The sequence below is a fragment of the Carica papaya genome, chromosome 5 (genome assembly GCF_054855325.1).
Source record: "Carica papaya isolate Zhongbai chromosome 5, ASM5485532v1, whole genome shotgun sequence".
In the NCBI taxonomy this organism is placed as follows: domain Eukaryota; kingdom Viridiplantae; phylum Streptophyta; class Magnoliopsida; order Brassicales; family Caricaceae; genus Carica; species Carica papaya.
Window position 1 is genome coordinate 8,256,400 of NC_142313.1, and position 23,253 is coordinate 8,279,652.

General features: G+C 33.1%; 2 protein-coding genes across 2 annotated transcripts in view; both read right to left on the minus strand.

Moving 5' to 3' along the window:
* LOC148253724 (uncharacterized) overlaps nucleotides 1-10,921 on the minus strand; it is a 57,241-nt gene extending 46,320 nt beyond the window's left edge. The window contains exon 1 of the mRNA XM_088219665.1: nucleotides 10,227-10,921. The gene's annotated coding sequence lies outside the window, so the exon portion shown is untranslated. The remainder of the gene's footprint in view (nucleotides 1-10,226) is intronic.
* A 136-nt stretch (nucleotides 10,922-11,057) lies between these two features.
* WRKY46 (WRKY DNA-binding protein 46) lies at nucleotides 11,058-13,606 on the minus strand. Its single transcript, XM_022055840.2, has 3 exons — nucleotides 12,871-13,606; nucleotides 12,662-12,778; nucleotides 11,058-11,970 (listed from the first exon to the last, which is right to left on the minus strand). Exons 1-3 carry the CDS (start codon nucleotides 13,191-13,193, stop codon nucleotides 11,349-11,351), a joined length of 1,062 nt encoding a protein of 353 aa, XP_021911532.2. The 5' UTR covers nucleotides 13,194-13,606; the 3' UTR covers nucleotides 11,058-11,348.
* Nucleotides 13,607-23,253: the final 9,647 nt, after the last annotated feature.

Below are 23,253 nucleotides of genomic sequence, written 5' to 3' on the forward strand. Positions count from 1 at the left end.
ACTAAAAAACACTTCTCTTGAGGAATGTATTCCATCTAGTATTAGGGATAGCCATGAGGAAACAAGAAGAGGAGAAGCTATTACGGATATGATAGCAGCTGATATGTGGGTTGCTTATAATGGCTGATTACTTTCTTAAAGTACTTGTATTGCTTAAGAATTGTGTTCTTCACAACTTTTGTATTTTGTACAACATTATTGTTTTACATTAACATTTTAATGGTAACATTTTATTTTAGATTTTCTACTATTGTACATACTTTATATTTCGATGAAGTTCTACTTTTTGACAATGATTATTACTTTGTCCACTAGACTGATGTTAACTTTGTTCTTAATGGTAACCTTATATTTCTTGATTTTGTGTTATCGTGTTGTATAAAATAGATAGTATGAATAATTCTGCATATCAAATGGGTAACATTATCCACTGGACTGATGCTTTGGATGATGCATTAGTAGAAGCATTTTACTCTCAACATTGCTTGGGCCACAAATCAAGTAGAACATTTACCACACAAGCTATTGATTGTATCGTATTAGAGTTGAGGTGCGTCTACCCAAACATGCCAATTGAAAAAGAGCGAGTCCACAATTGCATTAAAAATTTAAAAAGACAGTTATCAAAACGGTATGATATATTCAAATATGGATTGAGTGATTTTGCATGGAATCCATTAACTGAAAAATTTGAAGCTGAAGAGGAGGTCTGACAATAATTAATAAAGGTAAATCAAAAAGTGAATCATATGTCATTTGAAATACTTTGTATAGTTTAAATATTAACATAATATTTCATAATAGACTCATCCAGAAGTAGCTGAACTTAAGAACAAACGGGTTCGAAATTATGCCAAAATGTTGGAAATGTTTGGAAGAGATAGAGCTAACAGAGTTGGTTGCGATACAGTACGTACCTCTCAAAGACAAAGGAATATGAATGTTAATACAAATGCAGCGGGAGTTGAGGATGTGATGGGTATGAGTCCTGAAAATGTCAGTGTTAATATCAACATCAATAGTGAGGAGTCTTTCCATGATCGTCCAATGCCTCAAACTCCTACTTCACAACCTGAAGGTGAAATTCTAAGTTGTTCAAGACCGAGCAAATCGAGACGTTTGGGTACTATCCCAGAGAATTATTATCTAGTTGAGAAAATTAGAATGATTACTGATGTACTCAATACTATGGTATCAGCAAAACATGTTTTATCGACTCAGTTGTACGAAGAGATTGGTTGTTTGAGTCTCACTGAAGATAAAAAATAACAAGCTTATATTTATCTTTTGAAAGAATCAAACATAGTGTTTGGTTTCTTGAGTTGTCTTCCTGAAGGTCGTAAGAATCTCTTAAAGAATTTGTTTCCAGTACTAAGTAATGACTTATATTAAAACTCAAGTTCGTTTATAAAAACTTGTTAACTTGTAATCTTTATTTTTTTTTTAATTTTCTTTGCTTTTGCAGGTATTTAAAAATGGAAGTTGTTGTTATCAACGTGCAAGACCCGAGTTTAGATGTTGGAATGTTGAAAAATTTATGTTGCATGATGTATTATATTTCTTTTTATAGTTGGTCGGAATTTATATAAACATCTATGCTTATTTACTTTATTACGATGATCTAATTTTGTATTTTAATCTATGTTAAACCAATTTGCATTAGGAATGAATGATTAATCTATAAAATGTTTGTATTTAGAGTAATTGAACTAGTGTTATATTTTTGAAGCTCTTATATTTATAAAACTATGTTTTTTTTTTTTTGACAAGAAATTTATTTATTTTGTTGTATATATATATAATTATATATAATTTTTTTTATATAAACATATTTATATATTCAATTAAATTTATGTATTTATATATTTAATTATATATAAATACATGTATATAATATATTTAGATATATATTGTAATGGCCTGAAACTTGAAAGGAAATAAATTATAAATTAAGTGTGGAACCAAAATAATAGCATTAGGGTTTACATTCCTTATAGAATAATTCAGAATGCCCAATAGGGCTACTAAAATGATCATTCTAAAGGAACAACGAATAATCAAAGAAATAAATAGAAAGTAAGTAACTAAACAGTCTATTCGCAACCCTCTTATGGATCAGGATCTGGATCTTGGTCCTCTTGATCTGAAATGGTTAATGAAATGGTGAGCTACATTAGTTCGGTAAGAATATCATACTACTTACCGAGACAGAAATGAAAGTTGGTAAGAATTATGAAAAGAACTAATGGAGCTCTTAATTTAAGTAAATTCATTTATCATAAATAAAGTTATTTATTGTACACTTACCGTAACGAAATTTTCAAAACTGACACATGGAGGTGATAACACAACAATATCATAATCTCATATTCAATTAATCAAAACAATAACTTTCTCTTTTAACCAGCCTATTGGTATCCATGTGGCTCCATAGGGATGTCCATACTACGCGTGAACCCTTATTCAACATTTTCAATTAACCGGTTGTTCTCATACCTCCTCCGGTATGAGCGCTAAAAATACCATCTCTCAATACCCCATCCGACATGAAAATAAAACGGGTCGTCCCTATACCCCGTCCAGTATGAGCGCCAAAACACCAATACTCGATACCCTATCCAGTATGAGACAACGTTCACGGTAGGTTTTCCTATGTACCTAGTCCGTCCACCATCTCTCAGGATATCCAATAAGGCTACCATTCATCCATTCAGTTAATCAAGTAATTTTTCGTTTACATTTAATTTTCTAGTTTTTCAATTTAACTGTGAACCATGGAAAACAAGCAATACATGCATCAAGTGACATAAACAAATCATCATACCAATTTCAGTATATTATCAAACATTCAAAATTGTAAAATCAACCAATCAATTAAAACACGACAAACAGTAATAAAATAACCGGTTTAATTTCCATTAGTAACATTTAATTATCAATATTTTTAAATCACGCAAAATACCGTATTATTTATAATTAGACTTCAATTTTATAACAAAAAATAAAGTAAGAGATTCTTACTCGAATCGATGTTCGAAACGTTAAGCTTCCAGCTGCACTTACTGGCAGTTCCCGAGTTCCCTGAATTTTTCTTCATGGATTAAAATACGCTCCAAGTACCTAAAAATACCCTAAAAAACCTAAAATCGGTGTTAGAAACCCTTTTCGGTCAATTTCAGGATTCTGGCACTGCTGCGCTGCCGTGCTCCGGCAATAGTACCACCGCCCGCAACGGCGGTTTACCTCGGTCTGACCGTTTTTGACTGATTTTATACTTATTCCTACGAGAAAATAAGTTAAGGGGCATCGATTGGCCCAAAAAAGTCAAAAAACAAAGGCTTACTGGCGATGGAGTTTTTCAGTGCAGTGGTGCCGTCGATTCACCTTCACGGTTGAGTGTTTTTCTTCAGTTAACCTGTGAAAAATAAAGTGGTGAATACAATGGTGAAAAAATTGTACGAAACGAGAATCGAGAAACGCCTCATCGGAGGTAGTTTTTTATTTTTCTCGCGAAAGCACCGCTGGGCTTTACTCGCAGTTTTCGGCTCATCCGTCAGTCCTTTGGCTCCGATTTGGCCATGGATGTGTTTAAAATTAAATTTCGAGCGACTAGAAGAATTTTTTACTTTTTTCGGCAGTCAGATGTGGCTCTAGCGTGGCGACGGATGACAGCCCACTCCCTTCCCGGCGACTGTTCTTCTTCTTTGGTGGGGGGTTGGTGGCTAGAGTTAGGTTTTAGTGTGAAGTGAGGTATTCATATTCGTCTCTTTTTAATTTGGATCGTCCATCGCGTTTGATCTGAACCGTCCGATCGCGTTTAAATAGGAAGTAAATCTGGACCGTTCATCGCGATTTGATCTGGACCGTATGATCGCGTTTAAAGAAAAAATGAATCTGGACCGTTCATCGCGTTTGATCGCGATTGTCCGATCACGCCTGAGTAGGGAATGGATCCGAACCGTCCATGTGCACGGGAACAAATCTGGATCGTTTGATCACAGGCATGCAGATCGCCAGCGTGCCTCCCGCATGGTACCGTGTCAGCATGCCTCGCCACACAGCACACTCCAATTCGATGGGGCTATTGATTAGGCAGTCCTACGTGAGATATCTTTTCTAAATTGCGTTTTGATCCCAATTTTCGATTTTTCTTTCAAAAATACTTATAAAACCCAAATTTTCACCTTTTTTTTAAAACTATTTTTAATTTCATCACCACCTATTTTTTCCTAATTTTTACATCAAATAAAAATTCATAAATTAAAAAATAAAATTTTATACATTAGTTTTAAATTTTTTAAAATTAATTAACATATATATATATATATTTTATCATATATATGTATTTATGTTTTTACTTATATATTATACATGTATATAATATTTTAATTATATATATAATATATATTTAATTATATATATTTATATATTTCTATATTTAATATTATATTTTTTAAATTATTTATTTATTTTTTATTTATTACTATATACAATAAAATATGACGAAAATAAAAAATTTATTCAAATATACAATCATTCCATTTTGTCAATCCAAACATAATTAAATTTGAACACTAATAAACTTTACACATATCTAACTATACCCAACATTAACGAACCTTCGTGCAAATCATCCAAACATGACATAAGGTTCAGAAATAAAATAGTGGTGGTGGCTTGGAGTGTAGGAATCTCAAGTGATGACTCATCGCATGATTGATGAAGATGTTGAAATGATGTAAAAGTCGAAAGAAAAAAGCAAATGGAGGTTGTACGGTGATGGTGATACTAAAGCAAATCCTTTTTTTTTTTTTGTAAGCAACTCGCCACAGGATGCTGGCGGCGAGTTGCTGGTGCAGCTGCATGGTTGATGATGGAAGATTAGACTGGCTGCAAGAGGTTAATGAAGAATGAAGTTGGCTGCTGGTGTTGGAGGTGCGTTTGGGAAGTAGAAAATGAAGAATGAGACGGACAGGGTTTGCATTTTTGGTTGAAAAAATAAAATATGGTTGTATATATTTAATATATATATATATATATATATATATATATATATAGAAGTTAGGTCGGGTTTGGATGGGCTTGGGAACGCCCAACAATAAACGCACCCTGGCCCAATCGTACTCATAATTTATGAACTGTTTTATCATAATTTGTTAAATTTATCTTTACTCGATTTTTTTTTTTTTTTCTTCTGAAAATTTAATTTTTATTTTAACAAATTAATTAAAATTTTATCACAAAAAATTTAAGATTATAATATGGTGTCTCAAATACTACGAATTATATAATATACTATGCACATTTCTATACTCAAATTTTAAGTTTTGGACTTTCAAGGAGAACGATGGATATATAATACAGCAGAGCAGTTGCTCATTGTTGGGATCTAATTTAGTAATTTAACAAAAACAAATTATTAATTTTTGAGCTCCATAGTTTTTTTTTCCTTTTGTCTTTTAAACCTTCATAGTTCAAGGTAAACTAATGGCGAAACGTGTTCCATTGACTCATTAAGACGCTCAACAAAGTTTATTGAAAAAAATATAAATAAATAAACGCAAGGAAGTTAAAAGTTTAATGACATTGATAATAATATACATTAAGTTAAATTATTATATTAATCTTTTAATTTTTAATATTTATTAAAGTTTCATCATTTTTATCATTATAATTTAATTTTTAACGTTCTATATTTGTTTAAAAATCTATTATATTTTTTATCGAAAAAATCTAAAATAGTTATAGTATATTTTAATATCTAAAAAATAACTTATTTTTAATTTTAAAATAATTGAAAAAGTAAAAAATTTAAAAAAAAAAAAAAAAAACTCATGTTCACAGAAATTGAGTTAATTTTTTTCAATTTTTAAATATTTAAAAATTTGAAATTAATTATTTCTTAAAATTTTTAAATATAATCTAACTATTGTAGCTTATCAGGAATTGGATGAAAATAAAATTTTAAAATAGGTATAAAATATTATAATTAAATTGTAATGAAAAAATATTATGAATTAAACTGTAATAAATATTAAATTTCGAAATTAATTTGATAATTTATTTTATAAAATATTATGTAATTTACTATCTTTACATAACTTAATAGTTAGATTATTACAACATCAATTATGTGATATATATATATATATAACAATCATAACATAATAAAGAGAATACTTAAATAAAAAAATATACAAAAACACAGTTTAACTCGATTAACAATTTTTTATAGAAAAATAAATGGATCAACTATTTAGTTAACCAATTATTAATACCTTATAATATTGCATATTTGTGAAAAATTTATATTTATGTGAATTATTAAGTAATTTTTAAACCACAATAATAAATTTAAAAATATTTGAAATTAGTCCAAATAAATTCTACACCTTGAAAAATTTAGGGCTAAACTAATAAAATAAAACTTAATTTCCCCGTCTCAAATCCAAAATAAAGGAATTAAGTACCAAATCTAAATTTTTTATTGATTAAAAAGCCTCCTACTCACTCATCTTAAATTCTTCATGTGCATTTATTAGGAAATAAAAAATAGAATGAGTTTATAACCAATGAATATTAACAGAAAAATGAAAAACAGTTAAATTAAGATTGCTTATACAATAATAACTAAAGTGAATCATATATATAACAAAGATATAAAATATAAAAATAAATAATTTCAAAACTATATTTTAATCTTAAGATATATATATATCTAAGACTTGGAATAAACATATTTTGTTAAATATCATCACCAAAAGTATCTTTTTCCGTAAAATCAGGTGTAATTCTTTTATCCATATTCTGGTCAATAATTTATATCATGTTAGTCATTATGATTCTTCTCACAAGTACTATTAGTTTAAATTTTACAATAAAATATATTGTTATAAAATAACACTTTTTTTGAAATAAATACTGCATTAGTCTCCATATACAGCAGTTTGTACTATTTAACTTTGAATGGATACTCGAAGAATACATTTTTTTTGGCTCTAAGGTTGAATTTATGCTTATTGCTAATGAGGGTTGAAGCAACGTTCAAACACCCAAACACTTTAAAATGGGAGTTATCTGGTTGGCTTTGGAATAACTTATCAAAAAGAGTTTTTTGATCTATCAGAAATGAATGAGTTTTATTGATCAAATAAACTATTGTAAGCACAAAGTTGCTTTAATTTTCAATTGTAATCTGCTTTGAAATTTTAGCGTTTTGGCAATATTAAGTATTTGCTAGTGCTTTATTCTAACTCTCCCATTCTGGTTTGGTGTTTTAACACAGCTTCTTTAGTGAATGATCTCCCTCTTCTTATAGAAGTTTTTCATCTTAAACTCTCTTATATTGTCATTGCGTACTATTATGATCTTAATATTGAACTGAGTCTTCACAAGAATGCAAAAGCTCTCCAAAGCATGAAATGTTTCTAATTTTGATATAAACAAATATATCCATACATATCAGCTAAAATAATCCACAACATAAAGAAAATAATGGTTTCCATTGTACAAAATTTCATTACATGACCCCTAATATCACAATGTATTGATGCGGAACTGGGGATCAACAATAAAATCCAAAACCCCGCATATACATCAGCAATCAAAAATTCAAAACCTTAAGCAAACCCTCCCTACTTGACCCGCACTCAATAAGAGAGTGAAAACCAACGTAATTGGAAAAGAAATAAAGAATTCGAATTAAAAAGACACCACGAGACTTATCTCGATAAGTGATCCCAATTCCTAGCATAATAAGTCGGTCGAAAATCCACTCATTCACTCTTGCAAGCTTGAAAGATTAAAACAAGAATACCTGAATTTTATTAATAAATTGAATATTCTTCAATCTAAATTGAATGCTTATTTATAGTGCAGTTCATGCGAATAATAAGGAAAAAATAATCTTCTAATTAATAATATAAATTATATAGAAAATTAAATGTAGAGTAGAATGAAAAACTAGTAAAAATTAAGAAAATTACAACTAAATAGCATAGATATGATTTTCCTATAAGAAAATTTTTTTAAATAGGGAATATCTTAATTAATTGTGGCTGATTTAGGAGAAGAGATTCTGCCAAAATGTTTTCCTCATTCTCAAGTATTTTTTTTTTTCCGCGAGACTTGCCATTTAAGGTGTTTTCCTCTTTCTCAAGATAGCTTGCAATTTAAGAGCAATTTTTCCTATTTGCTGATCTTTAATTATGAAGATTTTTCATATATGATTAGGAAATAAAATTTCATGAGAATTTTTACTTTTCATGTATTGTAGAATTTTTGTTGTTTTCTTGTTTATTTTCCTCTTAAACTTGTGGTAAATATAATATACTATTATACTCTTGGGTTAATGGCCATGTTGTCATCTTTTCTTGGACTTCTTTAATTAGTCCAATCTCATCTTCCTTATTGATCCACGCTTAGATAAAAAGTTGAAAGACTTGTTGTAATTTTTTAGCTCTCTCCCTTGTAATGGGCTTGCTTGGTATTGAAATATCCTCTCCACCAACTTGACCCATGTCCATGCTCACATCACGTATCATATCAAAACATAGTTCAAATTTGTACTAACTAATGGGATATATAACATTATGCATTTTGGCCAGTGAATATACATAGGAGGGTTCATATTCTCTACCTCTTACGATCCCTGGGAAAAAATATGAAATGGGCAGTGAGTTATGCCCCATTTGATAGTGCCAAACATCAAAATATTCTCCTTGATTCAAATTAGATTGGAGTGTTGTGGACAAAGCTTGATGAGAATCTGTAGATGAGCTCTCATCTAATCCCAAATAGTACAAGACCTCATTGACTCTACCCACTCTAATTATCTTCCACGTCGAAAGGTCATGTAAAATATAAAATTATGGTGAGGGGATAAAGTAATACTTTGAATCCTCACTCAATTTTCTTCCCAAGATCAAGTTAAATCTTAAGCATGAGACATAAAGGACATTAAAGTATCAATGCATCTCCTATCTTCACTGTACTAATGTGGAAAACTTTCACCATTTTTCCATTTGGTAAAACAACCAATGAAAAATTTCCTTTTGCAACTCTAGTGTAAAGAGGAGGTATGCATATGATGTGATCTAATGCTCAAATGTCTATGATCCACGAGAATATGTTGTATTTAATTTGCTCTATTGAATAAATAGAGAGACAAGGATACATTCGAGAGAATCCTGACATACTTATGTCTTGAGGTTGTAATGATGATTGTCTTAGGGAGAATCTTTAACTACAATAGTTCTATCAATTGTGTGCACTAAACCTAGGTTATCATAGCCTATCTTTGGTTGGCTCTTGACCCACCTGCATCAGGTGAGTAAACATGGTTGACAACGGATTACTTATGCCCTTCCATAATTTTTTTTGATCCTATGGGTATCCACACAATATGAAACAAGTCTCTGCAATATACCCAAGTAAATTGCAATACAAACAAGTTTGTTTATTTTAGTTAGCCTTGAAACATCTCTCTATTGAATGCTTTGCAACTTTATAATGTGTGTTTATATCTCTAAAACTAAAGGCTAGAGTTTTCCCAATCATAATATCTAATAAAATTTCTCTTTATTTCTCATCCTGTTAAACAATTGAATCTATTTCATTTAAACTAGGGGAGAGTTTTATGAGCAAAATTTGAGCTTTGGTCATTTTATAGGACTTATTTAGTCTCATAAAGAACTTCATCACCCAGTCTCTTTGTTAATATTCAACTAGGATTTTCAAACCTTCACATATTTAGTTTGGAATTGACTCATAATTCATTAGTTCATCAAACAATGCATTTACTTTTAAAAAATAAATATTCGTCTAGTCTTGATTTTGCATGAGGTTGACTATAGTTTGTTTCATCTCATAGATTCTTGGAACATTTTATTGTGCATGTCTCTGTTCTAACTCGATTCAGAGTTAGTAAGTAATATCAACATAAAATGCTTCACACTTGATGTCTGATGGTAGTGTGTTTTTTCAAGTAATAATGATGTCGTTACATCGTAACCAGTTATCCATGATAGGATCACTAGGATCTGTTGGTTCTGTCAAAGTTTCATCTATATGCTCTAGTTTATTTTTTATTCTTAATGCTCGTCTCGTATATATATCCCATGGCTGATAATCGGTTGCATCTAAGAACCACGTGGTAGCAGCATTGAACTATAATTAGTATCTATATAATATAGACTATTAAGAAATGTGGGATCAAATAATATTACCGATTGATAGAGGAAGTTCTCCGCGAAGGGTTGAGCTTCCCATCTAATTCAAGGTCTCGTCGTCCATTAGCTCTGATACCATATAAGAACTTACACTCGAGATTTTATGGTGTAAAGCCTCTAGCTTACCTGCAACGTAAATATAAGAAACAAGTAAGAAAGAAACGCAAATGAGGCAACATAGAAAGGATCAATAAAATAGAGAACCTATTAGGGTTTTCTCTTTTTCTTTATTATGTTTCTTGATGCTTCTAAACCATACGAGAGGAGTATTTATACTTAGGGTAAATAAAGATTCCTAAGCACACACACCATGCATACATACAATCATCTTTAAAGTAGACCTTGTATATATATATATATATATATATATACACATCTAATATGTCGATCCACTGATGGGCCGTATGGGTGAGTAGGTCGACTGACCTCTCATGCGGGCTCAGGCTTGACATCTTTTAACACTACCTGTCAAATTACTGTAAACGATTTTAGTTCATCAATATCGTATATTATGTTGTGTTATAATAAGGTTATATATTAATGGTAAATAAAAAAAATTTAATAAAAAATGAAATCCTATATTATATTTTACTATATTATACATACACTTCTTTGCATGCTATAATATTTTAGTTTAAAATATGAAATCACTAAATTTATTGTTATAATGGGCAAGAAAATAGAGTTTGCTTATGAATAAATATTTTATGAAAAAAATTAAGTTAATTTAAATCATGAATATATATATTACAAAATAAACTCTCTAAATTTTTTTAACTTGCTCCAAACAAATTCTAATTGTTTATTTTGGAATTTTTCTTACACAACTAACAAGAAAAAGTTTAATTTTTATTTCTTTCTTCAACAATTATGAACAAAAATTAAAAACGCATGCAATTTAGCTCATTTTCCTAAAAGAATTATACAATGAAAGGGCAAGAAAAAGGAAAAGAAAAAGAATTGTAAACTACCTACCGAAAGAAAAAAAAAAATTTACGCCAGTAGTGTTGGAGAAATCCATAAAGCTATATATGAATTTTCGATACTTTCATGAGTCATGATCATTTTTCAACGAGCTGACAAAATGCTACTTTACTTGGTATGGATTCCTAACCCTCTTCAATTCCTTTCACCCCCATGACAGGAAAAAATCTCATGGACATTGTCAAATGGGAATTCCATATCAAGAGAAGAAAGACCAAAATCCTCCATGGGTGAATTGGTGACTGAAGTTGGTGCTGAGATGATTTCAGCTGTGAGATCAGATTCTGAAGATTGCACAATTTGTCCTAGTCTATAATTGGTCATATGGCATGGCGAAGCTGAGAAATGGTTAGATTCAGAAGTGGTGGGAGGTAAGAAAGTTGAAGAAAAACTTTCCATGAAATTGCTTTCCCAGAAAATATCATTATTGTTCACGTTCTCGGATTCAACATGGAAAGAAAATGATGGAAAAATTTCGTCCCTCATGTCCAAGTCCTCAGTCTTCACTTTAAAATTTGAACCAAAATTGAAGGACAACTCTTGTTGTTGGAGGAGTTGTTGTTGTTCTTGACGATTATCTTTGTTCTCTTTTGAAACTTGATTTGTAGTTGCCATAGTTAAATTAGAGGGTCGGGTATTACATGTATGTCTTCCTCGATAGGTCACCTCAAAGACTGTAGGATCACTATCTGATCTTTGAACTTGCTTTGTGGCTAAACAACCTTCGGTGTGGCGATGTGTACATCGATAATATCCTCTGTGGTGCATTAAAACAACATCAATTGTTAGATAAAAGTGAGAAAAGAAAAACATGTGATTCACGTCAGAATTCTTCTTATGAAACACTAATACTAACATCCAAAACAATAAAACAATGCATGTTCCCTTATAGCTCTTGTATCAATAATTGAATCCGGACACCATGTCGCACATGTGGTCTTTGGAAAACTATTTTTGATTTGCTATGTTCGATTCATTTTCCAATTAAGACAAATAATTTACTCATGACCAAGTCATAATAATCAACTATCAAGCTTGATGAAAATTTGATGATATATACCTCTTAATTGGACTCAATTTTTTTGACACAATCCCTTAAATGGATGTATAAAATCATTTTTTTTTTTAAAAAAAAAAAAAAATTAGAACGCTATTTAAACTGTTTGGAGCACCAACTCGTGGCGTGATATTTCGGATAAGATCAACTTGTCCTTTGTTTTCTTTTATAAAACTCCTGTTTCATGCACTATACATATATATATATATATATATATTGGTATTTGCTGATATATTTGAAAAGTTATGGTGTATGTTTACATGCCCGACATGATTGACAAACTAGAATTAAGACCCATAAAGGCACTACTGTGTGCCATAAAACCCATGGATAGGTTGGTCCTACAAATTCTGATCAACTCTGGTAAATTATAATGAAAGCTTATTCTCACCTTGGAAAATTTGATCCAAGAATATCCTTCTGTCCATATTTTCTCCAGCAATAACCATCTTCTGCTCCTACTCCCAAACAAACCTTCACTTGTTCTGTCCATCTCGGACTTGTCTTCCTATAAAGAAAAAACCCAAAACTATAATCAGATCAAGCCTAAAACTTGGTATGTTAATCAAGTAAAAGTCATGGTCAATCAAGAAACTATACCTCTTTTTATGAGCACCTTTTGAGCATTGATCCTTCCATTCAAGATTGGAGCCGTCGCTTCTAGGGCTAGTATTGGCAAAGGAACTTTGTGGGGATCCTAAGGTAGGATTAACGGCAGGGTGTTGAGTTTCCAGGACAAGAGGAGCCCAGTTGAGTAATGAAAGTGCTTTTTCGTAAGAAGAAAGTATTTTCTCAACTAAGAATTGGCGTGTCTCTTCGGATGAAGAAGGGTTTAGATGATTCCTTAGTTGCTTTGCCAGCTCTTTCCCTTGTTTCAACTCATTAACAAGGCTTCTCTGCTCCATTTCCATGCCCTTCTCCATTCAATCTAATGCACCAACCAGGAAGAAAAACCCAACCGAATTTCTATTTTCCAGCTTCCAGAAGATGAATAGATTCGAAAGTAGTTTAAGGAGCGATTACTAGATCATGTTATAATCTGTACCGCCAGGAGCTAGACGAAGAAGATGAAGAAGAAACATACAATTTGGGTTAAAGAAAACTAAAATCAGAACACTAGGTAGAATCTGGAAGTGGGTTTTGAGGAAAATCAGTTGTCTATGCAGAGAAAGTAGATGGGTGAGGACGAGAGGGAGTGATTAACTTATAAATGCAGAAGCCGCAAATGGAAGGAAACAAAGAGGAGAATGTGAAGAGGAAATGGGGAAGCGAGGAGGATTTTGAAGAGAAATGAGGAGGAAAAGAAGAGTTGTTTTTTTTTTGGCACTGAATTATTATTGGCTACTTGATATCTTATATACATACATATAAGCGAAAATAAAAATAAAAATAAAACAGAGTGAGAAAAGTCAAATTGCTGACTAATTCAAACCCAGCCCTTTTCTTTCAATTTTGATTGTCTTGGAGACTAAACAGTGAAGCGAAAAGTAAATACATAAAATAATATTTCAAAATTAATATTTTGTTATTTCAAATAAAAATAAAAAAATAAAAAAAAGAAAAGAAGAAGAAGAATCTTCTCACTATCTTCCGTGTAATTGCTCACTCAAATCACCACAACTATGGAGTAAAGATCGGGTTTTGCTGACGTTATACGATGACGTTATACGATAACCTGCTTTGTCACCCACGTGTCCCGTGTCCCGCTGCTGCGTTTACATTTACTGATTTTTAATTTTTTACAAAAAAAAAAAAAATTCATCAAACTAATTAATTAATTTTAAAATTAAGGATTATGATACTCCACTTCATTATTTATTTTCTAACGCGGGTTGCAAAACTTTTTGTCTTTATTCACTCCCTACTTTGGATTGGACAAATTAATATTAATACACATTAAACGAAAATTAACTAAATGCTAAAACCGTATTAATCTTTTCTTCTTTTTCTCTTAGATTCTCATGAATTAATCGTAAGCCCAGTTGGTAGAGTGAGACTGCATCTTCTATTGTATTCTCTCATTTTTCATTCTTCCAACTCTTAGTATAAGATTCTATTAATTCATATAGTTTGATTAAAATATCTGTCACAAAACAGCTCATAATGGAACTAATCATACTGACATCAATAATTAATTAAATCATTCAAATCATAACCGAATTAAATATATTGTTGAAATAATAATAAAATCTTATAATTAATAATATGTACAAGTTTTCACATTTTTCATAAAAATTAATAATATATTGTTTTAATATTTAATTTTTAATAAGTCAATTTCTTAATAATTTATGAATCGTGTTGAATGATTAATTTTATTTAAATAAGATTACAATATTTTTTTCTCATAAAATTTTTTTTGTTTTTTTTGTTCTTGATCGAATTAAGTAAAAATTTAATTTTGATATTAAAAAATAATAATAATAATAATATAAAGAGTACTTAACCAATAAGAAAAGTGTACTCGTCCCATTTAGCATTAGTCACATCTTTAAGGAAATTTCAATATCTCCATCAATATACATATATATATATATATATTATGTATATAATGTGGTTGTGACTTTCAAAAATTGTACATCCAAACCTCCTTTGCAAAGTTTGGATAAAACCCGATGGATGGACGGTTGAACATTTAATAATAGAAAATAATCACACGTACTATGTGGCGACTTAGAATATAAAGATAATATTGCTCCATCCCAAGGTTTAATCTAATTCCATCTTAAGGCATAACCAATTAAGACAAAATAATACATTACAAATTCAAGACATGTCTTTATTGGACGGTGCAAAGTAATTATTCCTAAATCTAGCATTTTGCTATATTTATTCAATCAGATACATAATATAATGAACCAAAATTACATTTATTTTTAAAATGTTTAAATTTTAATTTTTTTAATCGATAAGAATAATTTATTATTTTGATTGATCTTGAACGGTAACAAAATTTAATATTTTATCAACTTTCTTAAATGATAACTAAATCAAATAATGCAGGAAAAAGATGAAGCATTAATTATTTAAAACAAAAGAGAAGATTAGTAAAATAGAATTTAGTATTCTGCGTAAAAATTATTTCAAAAACGATTTTAAAGTTGGAAAAAAATTGTAAAAATATATTGGTAAAATTAAAATATTTGAACAAATTATTTTCTGAATGTAATGTGTGTCTAATTTGAAATCTCTTTGTTGTTAATGGTTAATAAAATTATTTACAATATACCATCTTTCACAAAAAAAGATTTCACATGTTAAATTTTAACAAAATACAAAATATGCTTACGTTGAGATTATGAAAATGAGAAGAAAAATCTATCCATCTTTCTCATAAAAGATACTCTAACAATATCTTTTTTGTTTGTTATACTTTTATCAATTTTTAATATAAAATAATTTGACTCAATATGTGACAAATAAATAACAAAACAAAAAATTATTTATTTATAAAACTAGACATCTAGATTTTTTCTATTTAACAAATATAATATTTTAAATTTATGAGTTCTATTAGTAATAACAATATCAATAACTAAAATAATAAAAAAATTTAAGATTATATGTAATATCCGGCTCCAAAATTTGACCCGAGATCAATTTCAATATTTTATTTAGTTTTATTAAATTATTGAATAAAAAAAAAAAGAAAGAATGTAATTGAAAGTAATTTTGAAAAAAATAACTGAAAATTTGAATTCAGGGGGCGTTTTTTAAAGAAAAATTAGAAACAGGGGGGTCAGCCCCGACGAACCGAAGCACACCACGTGGTAAGGCACGCTGACGTCGGTGCCACGTGGACAATCCGTGTGCCCTGCGATCGGACGACCTAGGATTAATCTAGTACGCGTAGATGACCTGAATTTATTTTTCTCTTACGCGCGATCGAACGATCGAGATCAATCGCAATGGATGGCTCAAATTCGTTTTCTCCTTAAGCACGATCAAACAGACAAGATGAATCACGATGAATGACCCAGATCGATGCAGGATGGGTATAAATACTTCATGTCACACGGAAACCTAAACCCTAGCCGCCAAACCCCGCTGAAGAAGAAGAACCAAGCACTGGAGAAGGAGGCCGACCATCGACCACGGATCGCCGCCGCACTGGAGCCACTGCTGATCGCCAAAAAAAGTAAAAATTTTTCCTACCCGCTCGAAATTCGATTCCGATAATTATAGGTTACTAATGGAGACTGAACCGATTAGTTCGCAATTGTCTTGATTTCCTGTTTATTTTCCTATACTATTCTACTTATTTGATTTTTGTATAATACATGTTCTTAATTTATAGTTCAATGATCTTATCAATTTATCTAGTTATTTTAATTATATACTGTCAGTATGAACGTACTTTAATTGATCTGTAAATGTGATATGATATATTAGTATGCGTTTGTTGGTTGTTTATTGATAAAAATATGTATGTGAAAGACTTGCTCGTTACCCAGGAAAAGGGTGGATGAGTTCGGTATATAGGGAACCCTACCGTGAACGTTACCTCAATCGAATGGGGCTGGAAAGTTCCTTACTGGAAAAGTTTGGAATATATGGTTCATCCTCATACCGGACGAGGTATCGAGGCGATGAAATATTTAGCACCCATTACTGGACAAGGTATGAGGACAACTAGTTAATTGTAAAATTGGATATTGAGTTCACGAATAGGGAGGGACATCCCTATTGACCAATGGAGTACCAATAAACAGGTAAGAAAGGAAAGTTATTATTTTTTACCTTTTATGCGTGAAAGTGAAAAGTGGTATGAATATTGTAACACCCAAAATAATTTTTTCTATTTTATTTTTTTTGATTTAATTTAATTTAAATTAATTTTTGTGAATATAAAAATACTAATAATGATAAAATTGGATAAAAATATTATTTGGATTTAATTGAAATTGATTTTGAAAAAAAGGGGTGAAATTTTAGATTCTGGGGATATTTTTGAAAAGAAATTCGAAAACCGGGGGGTCAAAACGTAATTTAGAAAAATTGTGCCCCGTCAGCGCCACGTCAGCAGCCATGTCAGCGGCCCAGTCAGCAGCCCTGGCCAAGCAGGACCTACCGCGTGGCAAGGCCACGCCGACCCGAGAACGGGCCACGTGGGCGATCCGCGTGCGCGCGATCGGACATCCCAGATGCGTCCCCGCGCGCACGGACGGCCTAGATGCACGCGCACAGACGGCCCAGATGCACGCGCACGAACGGCCCAGATTCAATCAAGTACGGACGGTCCAGATTTAATCGCAATAGATGGCCCAGATTTAATCCAAATTAAATCGCGATCGAATGGCCCAGATTAAATCAAGATGAACGGCTGTGATTAAAAGGAAAAGGGTATAAATAAACCCCCCACACCTGACCACAAAAACCCTAGCCGCCAGCCCTCGCCGGAGAAGACGAACCAGACGCCGGAGGAGCCGGCCGCCGCCACCCGCCGCCGCACCGGGGAGTTTTTCGACCGCCGATCGAGGTAAATTTCATACCCCCTGCTCATTTTTCAATGCTGAGTTCCCCTGTGGCCAAATCGGAGCCAAACTCCCGGCCAAACAGCCATAAAACACGGCTGAAACCCAGCGGCGCCGCCGCGTCCCTCCTCGATTTTTGCCTCCGATGAGGCCCTTCCTGGCCTCCATTTGATACAATTTTTATATCACCGTGATCACCATTCTTTTCTCTACAGGTTGATCGGAGCCAAATCACCAAAACACGAACCACGCCGGAGAGCCGCCGCACCCGAGAGCACCGCCGTCGGTAAGCTTCTGTTTTTCGTAATTTTTTGGCCCCCTGAGGGCCCTAGGGTTGTTTTATCGCAGGGACGGATGCAAGTGTGGCCGAATTCTGCTGAAAACGGCCAACCCGAGGTGAATCGCCGCCACAAGTGGCGGCACCGTCGCCGGAGCACGGCGGAGCCGCCGTGCCGGAATTGCGATATTGGCTGAAAGGGGCCCTATGTCTGATTCTGATATTTTTGGGACACGTGCAGGTACCGGTAGCGTGTTTCAGTTTTTTGAAAAAAAAATTCAGGAAATTTAGGGATAACCCGCAGGCGCTCGGAAAAGCCTATTTCGGGTCCCGAAAACAAGTAAGGATTCCTCACCCTATTTCCTATCACGGTATTAAAGTGCAATAAATGATAAAATGGTATTTCATGAATCAATAGCTGTGTGAAATTGTTTAAGGTTGCTAATGGAGCTCGAGTCTAGTGTATTTGTCGGTCAGTGTTGTTTGTTCTATTTTACAGTTTTAAATGCGGTATGATGTCTGATGTTTTTATTTCATAGTTTCGTGTGCATGTATCACTGTTTCATTGATTATGGACTGAATGACTGAGAACCCGATGTTGTGTGTTGTCTTGTTGGCATGAACTATTAGTTTGCATGTTTGTGTGTGACTTGATGATAGTGACTAAAGAAAAATGGATAAAAGGTTATTTGAATTGGCAAACGGATAATGTGGACAGCCTGACTAGGTATCCTGGGAGATGGTGGACGGACCAGGTCCGTAAGGAACCCTACCGGGAACGTGGTCTCTCATACCGGACGGGGTATGGAGACCTTATGTGTTTTGGCGCCTATACCGGTCGGAGTATGGGGACGGCCCGTTTCACCCTCATACCGGACAGGGTATTGAAGTTCGTGATTTTGGCGCCCATACCGGACGGGGTATGGGGACGACCCTGGATCAGGTTATAAATGTTAAGGGTTCACGGGTAACGGGACCCCTATGGATCCCCATGGATACTAGTAGGCTGGTAAAGAGGAATTATGCTGTTTAAAGATTGAAATGCAAACGCGTGATAAATGTTGTATTATAAAGTCTATGTGATAACGTGATGATGATAATGTGTTGCTTGTGTATTGTTTTATGGATCTCACCCAGGTAAATGGAAAGTAAACGTTTTTATGAACAAATGGGTTTATTACAAATTATGCTCCATTGGTCGTTTTGGTTTTCTACCCACCCTTACTCCTATTGCAGTGAGGTAGAGTGATGTCTTTACTGGGCTAGTGTAGCTCACTCCTTACTTAACCATTTCAGATCAGGAAGACGTGGTTCCCGAGCCCGTTCCGCAGGAAGACGGCGAAGGGGACGCCTAAAGATCCCATAGTTATAATTGTAGTTCTTACTTTCGAGCATTTATTTTAATTAGTTTATTCCCTCATTTGTTGAACACGTTTTGATATTGCGTAAGGATGTTAATTGCAATGTTTAATACGCTTATGCAAATTCAGATTATTTATCTATATATATGCCTTTCCAATATTAAATTTTTCCGAGGCTGCTACAAATATGAATCTTCATAGGTTGTTTTTGGAAAACTCGTTACGTCAAGTATCAAATCAATGTCTTCAGGTTTAAAGGTATTTAAATAAAGCAAAAGCTCTTTTTTTTTGTACTTTTACAAATCTTCAGTTTTCCGTATCTATTATTAATGTGATATTTTTACTGGGTTAGTATAACTTACCATTTCATTAAGTATTTCAGATCAAGAGAACCAAGATTTAGATCCCGATCAGCAAAAATGTTATGAGCAGTTCACTATCCGGACTCCTTTTAACTATTAATGAAGGTTGTTCTAGGATACTTAGTTATTCGTTCTTCGTTTTATTTTTTTAATTACCGTTTGTCTTTTGGATGAGCTATTCACGTAACCTGTAACGGCCCCGGAAATTTAAAATGAAATGTATATTAAAAATATCAAATGCGGAAGCGAAGTCAAAATTTGAATAACATCCCTTACACTAAAACCAAAAACGTGCTCACAAAATATAAAAGATCAACTACCTAAAGAAAAAACTTGAAAGTAAAAGCTACGAATATGACTATGGAATCTTTAAGCGTCCCCTTCGTCGTCCTCCTGCGGAACCGGCTCGGGAACGATGTCCTCTTGATCTGAAATGATTAAATAAGGAATGAGCTACACTAGTCCAGTAAAGACATCACGATATCTCACCGTCACGGAGGTAAAGGTAGGTAGAAAACACAAAAAGACCAATGGAGCATAATTTACAACAAATCTTTTTTATCAATAATAAAACCTTTACCATTCACTTACCTCGATAGAATCCATAAAACAGTGTACGAAAGCAATAACATCATCATCATCATGAAATCATATATAAACTGTATAACATAATACTTATCAAGCCTTTCGTAATTCAATCGTTACACAACATATTTTCCTCATTTACCAGCCCACTAGTATCTATGGGGATCCATAGGGGTCCCGCTACCCGTTAACCCTTAACGCTTGAAATCATTTTTCTGGGGCCGTCCCCATACCCCGTCCGGTATGGGCGCCAAAACTATAGACCTCATTACCCCGTCCGGTATGAGGGTGAAACGGGCCGTCCCCATACCCCGTCCGGTATGGGCGCCAAAACATATAAGATCTCCATACCCCGTCCGGTATGGGAGACCACAATCCCAGTAGGGTTCCCTACGGACCCGGTCCATCCACCATCTCCCAGGATATCTAGTCAGGCTGACCACATTATACAATTACCCATTTACATAATCTATCATTCTCTTTTCCCTCAGTCAGCATCATCAATCCACATACAAACAAGCAAAACAGTAATTTATGCCAAACAGACGACATACAGCATCAATATCTCAGTCATTCAATCCATAATCAATAAAACAGTACAATATGCACACGAAACTATAAAATGAAAACATTAAACCTCATACTGCATTTAAAACTGTAAAACAGACCAAATAACAGTTAACCGACAAACACACTAGACTCGGGCTCCATTAGCGACCCTAAGCAATTTCACACATTCGTTGATTCATGAAATACCGTTTTATTATTTATTGAACTTTAAAACCGTGATAGGAAATAGGGTGAGGGGTCCTTACACGTTTCGGGGTCCGAACACGGCTTCACAGTGCGCCTACAGGCTGTTCCTAATTTTTCCTGAATTTTTCTCGGGGAACTGAAACGCACTACTGGTACCTGCACGTGTTCCAAAAAATCCCAAATTAGGCCCAGGGCCCCTTTCGGCCAATATCGCATTTCCGGCACGGCGGCTCCGCCGTGCTCCAGCGATGGCAAGCGGCGGCGATTCGCCTCGGTTTGGCCGTTTTCAGCCGTTTCTGGCCGAATTCGGCCACACTTGCATCGATCCTTGCGATTAAACAACTCTAGGGCCCTCGGGGGGCCAAAAAATTACGAAAAACTGAAGCTTACCGGCGGCGGTGCTCTCGGGTGCGGCGGCTCTCCGGTGAAGTTCGTGTTTTGGTGATTCGGCTCTGATCAACCTGTAGAGAAAAGAATGGTGATCACGGTGATATAAAAATTGCATTAAACGGAGGCTGGGAAGGGCCTCATCGGAGGCAAAAACCGAGGAGGGGCGCGGCGGCGCCGCTGGGCTTCGGCCGTGTTTTCCGGCCGTTTGGCCGGGATTTTGGCTCCGATTTGGCCATAGGAGAAATCAGCGTGGAAAAACGAGTCGAGGGTATGAAATTTACCTCGATCGGCGGTCGAAAATCCCTCCGGTGCGGCGGCGGGTGGCAGCGGCCGGCTTCTGGTTCGTCTTCTCCGGCGAGGGCAGGCGGCTAGGGTTTTGTGGTCTGGTGTGGGGGTCTTATTTATACCCTTTTGCCTTTTAATCTGGGCCGTCCATTTTTGATTGAATCTGGGCCGTCCATGCGATTGCATCTGGGCCGTCCGATCGCACGTTTGATTTGGGCCGTCCGATCGCGCATACGCGGATCGCCAACGTGGCTCGTCCCGGATCGACGTGGTCTTGCCACGTGGCAGGTCCCGGTTGGCCGGGACTGCTGACTGGGTCTGCTAACGTGGCTGTTGACGTAAAGAATGTAAACTCTATTGGACATTCAAAATTACTGTGTAAAGAATGTAAACTCTAATTTTATTAATCGCTTTCGCATTTAATTTTATGAATTTATTTGTGTTTAAGTTCCGCGCTTTTACATTATATATAATAGTTTCATATATTTTATAAATTACTCGATTTTGTTATAAAATATATGAAATTCATTTACAATTTGTATTAAAATTGTTGAATTTAGAGTTATTTACCACATACAGTCTTAAAATTCATCTTGAAATGAATTACTTGGTTTTGAAACAAATTTTAAGTTACATAATTTTTTATGGTAACAATATTTTTGAATAAATCTCGTAAATCATGATTAACAAATTTTACTTTTAAGTACATTCACACGTTGCCTTATTTAATTTCAAACCTTATTTAATAATTGTCTAAAAGCTATTAGATAATTGTGGGATCAAACTCACGTTAAGAAGCTGACAGAACTCAATCTCTTTCACACTTTCTTGACAAGTGTATTCACTTTTTTTTTTCTTTTTCTTTTTTTAATATAAAGAAGATTACGACATATTCGTCCTATGAAATTACTTTTTTTTTTTTTGAAGTTATAGGAATTAGATTTTTATTTTGTGTTATATACAGATTTTAATTTTAAAAATCAATTGTACAATATATAAGATATAATTAATTAAAAATTTAAATTCTAATTTTATATTTAAAAATTATAGAGTGTGTAATTTGTATTCAATTTTTATATTTTAAAAATTCAAACAGATAATTGATATGTATATTATTAAATTATTTTTTTTATATTTTAAATTATGAGTGAATAATATTCAAATTTTTTATCTCTATATAATATATATAGTTATAATTATCCTATTGATTCTTTTTTATATTTTAAAATTTGAATTAATAATATCAAAATCTTATTTTTATATAATATATATATTTTGAATTAATAATATCAAAAAATTCAAATAAATAAATATTATGTAAATTATTATATTAATTTTTTATATCTAAAATTTAAATGGATAATAATAATATTTTATCATTATATAGTAATTAATATTGATATATAATTTTTACTTTTTTATTTCAAAAAAGTGCAAAAAAAATATCATGTAACATTTTTTTTTTGGTATTCCTTTTATATATAGTAATTATA